General features: G+C 41.8%; 1 protein-coding gene across 1 annotated transcript; it reads right to left on the bottom strand.

The window, feature by feature from the left end:
• Positions 1–692: 692 nt before the first annotated feature.
• LOC134620985 (zinc-binding protein A33-like) lies at positions 693–2,327 on the bottom strand. Its single transcript, XM_063467374.2, has 2 exons — positions 2,200–2,327; positions 693–2,098 (listed from the first exon to the last, which is right to left on the bottom strand). The coding sequence occupies exon 2, from the start codon at positions 2,079–2,081 to the stop codon at positions 693–695; it is 1,389 nt and encodes a 462-aa protein (XP_063323444.2). The 5' UTR covers positions 2,082–2,098; positions 2,200–2,327.
• Between the last annotated feature and the right edge of the window lie 2,372 nt (positions 2,328–4,699).

The following is a 4,699-nucleotide window of genomic DNA, read 5'->3' as shown; positions in this document are numbered from 1 at the left end:
AAACATGGCTGCTCCCACAGCTCCAAAATAGTTTTAAACAACAACGATTTCATGAATAACAAAACAATTATAGTTATTCTCAAGTATGTTTTTATGTAGTGGAGAATAACATAGTTAGAGTAACTTGTCATAATAGTCGGGGTTCCCTTTAAACACTGTTAAGCTTTCTTGGGTTTTCAAATTGGTCCCAATTCATATTGTTGTAATGTTAACACTTTTAATATAGAGGACACAAAAGAAAACACCTGAAAGTTCAAAGAAAGCACTTGATTTTTTAAAATTGTTTTTTAACAGGTTTTGCCTAAACATGATTTCCTTTACATTTTGCAGTTTACTGACTCATTACTTCCACAATAGAAGGATCTCTATTTCATTGTAATCAGACAAAGTAAATCAAATGCAAACAACCACAATTCAAATATCAGAAACATTTCATGTATGGAGTTAAACATGAATCATTGTTTCAACAATTTATTTATTGTTGTCATAAACAGACAAGAAGAAAACAAGAAACTGCTCCTCCCATTCAACACATGTCAGTCCATATCCCAGCAAACTAAATCAGAAAGAAAGAAACAGTGAGAACTAAAAGAGAAACAAAGAGCTTTGGAACAACGAGGCAGCAGGAGGACAGCTGCAGTTTAACAGCTTCAATTTACTGACAGGAAACAACATTAGAAATATCATCATCCTCAACTCATCTGCTCCACTGACACTGACACCTTCAGTGGACACACCTTCACTTTACCAACAGTGCTAATACATGGGAACATCCTGTGAGTGAAAGTGTGTGTGAAGGTGTGTATGTGTGTTTTAGTATCAGGATCAGAGAACGACAGCTTTCCTCTGTTCCAGTCCAGATTCACTCTGATCCTCTGGGCCTTCTTCTGTACTGAGAGAGCAGATTCTGCTGATGGTGAACGCGCTGAATATTTACCTAAAAAGAAACCTATTCTCCATAATCCAGACAGCATGATTCCCTTCCTCTGCACAGACTCTGCTAACACACCCAGTCCCCACCATTTACTGTCTCCAACATCAACATCCCAGCTGTGAGTCCCTGAGTTAAAGCCCTCAGAGCCCAGGACAGAGCTGAATAATTCAAACCTCTCTGGGTTATCAGGAAGCTGCTGCCTCTCTCCTCCTTCAGTCACACTGGTCAGATCTTCAGACAGGATGAGGTTTGGATGAGCAGTGTTTGGGTCCAGAATGAGAGGAGTGTAGGAGACCATGTCCTTCATGTTGTTCCAGATGTTGAAGGTCAGGTTGCCCAGGTGTTTGGCCTGGTCTATCAGAGCTCCTGAGGGCAGCTGTGGATCATCCAGCAGGGGGCAGCGCTGGACTCTTTCCACTGCAGCCTTGTAGTTGTGCAGGAATGAGACGTCTTCAGCTCTCAGCTCCTCCTCTGTGGCTCTGACTGTGTCTGAAAGAGCTGCTATCTCTCTGCTCAGAGCCTCCATCTTCTCCTTCATCATCCCACTCTTCTGCTCCTCTTCCTCCCTCAGTGCAGCCAGCCTGGCCTCCTCTTCCTCTGCTAGAAACTGGTGAAGCTTCTTAAACTGCTCCTTAATCTGCCTCTTTGTGTGTCGGACCTGGACCTTAATGTGTTCTGCTGTTTGATCAAACTTCACTTGAACTCGTTTGCAAACCTTTAACTTCTTCTTTAAGGGCTCCAGAGTTTCCTGAAGTTCCTTCTTGTGTTGTTGTGCAGCTTCATCGATGGGTCTGAATCTGTGGTTGGTGTGTTTTTCTGAGTCTCTGCAGACGACACACACTGGCTGCTGATGGTCCAGACAGAAGAGTTTGAGTTTCTCAGAGTGCAGACTGCAGAGAGCCTCTGAAGCTCTCTGATCTCTCTCCTGTAAGAACGACTCACACAAGTTCTTTAAAGCCAGATTTAAAGGTGGTTCTTCCTTTGAAGATATTTCCTTACAAACTGGACACTCACGTGCCCGCTTTTTTCTCCACCGTCTCTTCAGACAGTCTTTACAGAAGCTGTGGCTACATGACAGAAGAACAGGATCTCTGAAGACCTCCTGACAGACCGGACAGCAGAGATCCTCCTCTGATCTGGAAGCCATTGAGTCTGTGAGTGAAGCTGAAAACAGCAGACAGGCAGTGCAGTCAGTCCTGGCTCCCCTCCCTCCTCTACTACCTTCACTGAAACTTCCTTTGAGTCGTGTTTTTGCTCAAACTCACATTCAGTGTGTGGAGCGTCAGCAGCTTGAAGCAGCAGTGTTGGAGTTTTCCACTTTTCTCTCCTGTAGCTGGACTCACTCAGAGGAAGCTGCTAGTTTGGTCTGAACTCAGTCTGATCGTCTGTGCGTCTCTCTTCACTGAGGAAGAAAAACAGCCTGTTTCCTGGTTTGTTGCATTTGAGTAATGTGGGGGGGCGGAGCTTCATTCAACTTCCTCTTATAAATGTGTGAGTGTGACATCAGAGCGCAGAGTTATATTGCAGGTCAGAAACGAAAACCTTTTCTCAAACTCAGAAAACAAAGTATGACTCAGTGGTGCAGCTGTTTGGCAGTTTTTTTTTTCAGACTTTGTTCTGGTTATTGTTCAGGTTCCACAGCATTGGGAGTGTAATGCAGGCTCAGAAACAGGGTGGATGTACTTTGTGACAGACTTTTAAAAGTGAAATGGATTGTAAATGTGTGTTTTTGGCTCCTCTCACTCGTTTAATCTTCACATGTCTGGCTGGTTTGTCAAGAGAGGGCCTCTTTGCATAAGTGCTTCGATGATTTCGGAGATGTCTGCCCATATGTCCTACATGTTTCAGTCGCCAATTCTGAATTATAACTAACATTAAAAACATGTTTATTGAGGAGAGAGAGCAAATAAATCAGATTAACATCCAATCTTTGGGTTTTTGTTCAATAATCAGCGTATCCTTTGTATAAACGCATGAACTTTATTAAAGAGATAATCAGGGGCGATTTTAGCCCATTTCGCTTAAAGTGGAAGGCCTTCTATGAAAAATTAACCTGTAATAAGACATACCATATCAAGATAGAATTGTTACTATAAAACTAAAGATGAATCAAACTGTTCACAATTTTAATCTAGTTCTCAATGGGCTAATAAAATGAATCAAAGCACCCCCAAAGATTTCTTACTTTTTTTTTGACAATATTTGCGTACTCAGTAGTTTTCTGATGAGGCAGCAGGCTCTCCAGGGCAGAAACAATGTTCTTATTTTTCTCCTCCTTCTCCCTGAGGTTCTTCCACTTTAAGCTGGGTCCTTTTTGTTCCTGTCTCTCTGTATATAGTTGTAATATATATATTTATGTTTAATGTTTTTCTGTTTGAGAATTTTAATGTTATTTGAAATAAATTTTCTCAGTCTCAGTTCTACTACACAGCAAATATTGGCACACAGCTTGACAGATGTGCAATTTATTTCATATTATACTAATGAAAACATATACTACTATATAGGAACATAGTGAAGGCCAATTATTTAAGAGAATAAACAGAGGTTAGTTCATTTTGGAGTAGAGCTCCATTTATTAAGAAAATTTTAAAAAGGCAGGAATGCTCTTTAGAGGTTTGTGGGTGGCTCAGAGCCATTGTGGGGAAGTCACTGGGACTTCAAATGAGCTATTCTTTTGGCTGCCAAGACACTCCTCCCTCGGCCGAGAAGTGGGCCCTCACCAGGACAGCCTCTCTGGAGGGCTTGTTGGCTGCTACACGACCCAGGCCTTTTTTGAAAAATTAACCTGTAATAAAATATACCATATCAAGATAGAATCGTTACTATAAAACTAAAGATGAATCAAACTGTTCACAATTTTAATCTAGTTCTCAATTTTAAGAAAGGCTGCTGACCCGTGCTATAGAGTCTGACAGCTGCAGGGATTATATACAAATATTCAACTGGTTCTATACCAGAATTAAACCAAGTCTAAATTTAAAAAAAGGACTTTATAAGACAGAACTTTTGACTATCACTACAAAGATTACCAACAGTGGTCCTCATACCACAGTTTGATATCAGCAAACACCGAGAGCATACATTGATATGACACCACAGCCGTGCTATCATTGCTAACACTGATAACAACATAAATCGAATTAAATCAGGACTTGATGAGACCTTTCAAGTATCACTAGAAATATTATAAACAGTCGTCTCCGTACCACAGTTTGCTTCCAGTAAACACCGACGGCATTCACTGTTAGCATAGCACATCCATGTTAGCAGTGTATAAACGATAGTTTAGCATATATTGGCACAGGCATCAATAAAGGACTACCGTATTAAACACTTTTACTAACCGCAGGCAGATGGACAGGCGCTCTGCAGGTGGGATTGAGCGCCTGTAGTTGGTGTCTAGGCGGGCAATGCTTGGACCAACCGTCTCTTCAAGCGCTAGCTGGACAGCTGCCATCTTGCAAAGATACCGTCTGGCACAACTTCCTCCCACATCCCTCCCACATTTCCGGTTCACGCGCGTCAAAATTGCATATTTTGACAAGCAATGAATTCGCATTGGACACGCCTCGAGGTGCGAATTTGCACGCGTCAAGTCAGGGGCCTCTGGCGCATTTTAATCGCGTCTATCACGTTCGGTGTGAACACACCGTAAGAGGTCAGGATGGATACCAAAACATTGTATTGTTCCTGTTTCTGCTTAGACTGTCTCAATATCCTCGTATTGGACACTTTATTTCGATTGCATTTTGTCATCAAAGT

Source organism: Pelmatolapia mariae, linkage group LG3_W, assembly GCF_036321145.2.
Source record: "Pelmatolapia mariae isolate MD_Pm_ZW linkage group LG3_W, Pm_UMD_F_2, whole genome shotgun sequence".
Classification (NCBI taxonomy): Eukaryota; Metazoa; Chordata; class Actinopteri; order Cichliformes; family Cichlidae; genus Pelmatolapia; species Pelmatolapia mariae.
Note: the sequence above shows the minus strand (reverse complement) of the source record. Positions and strands in the feature narration are given on the sequence as shown.

Bases quoted from the DNA above. Each gene is read 5' to 3' on its own strand.
- LOC134620985 (XM_063467374.2), bottom strand. From the start codon at position 2,081: ATGGCTTCCAGATCAGAGGAGGATCTCTGCTGTCCGGTCTGTCAGGAG.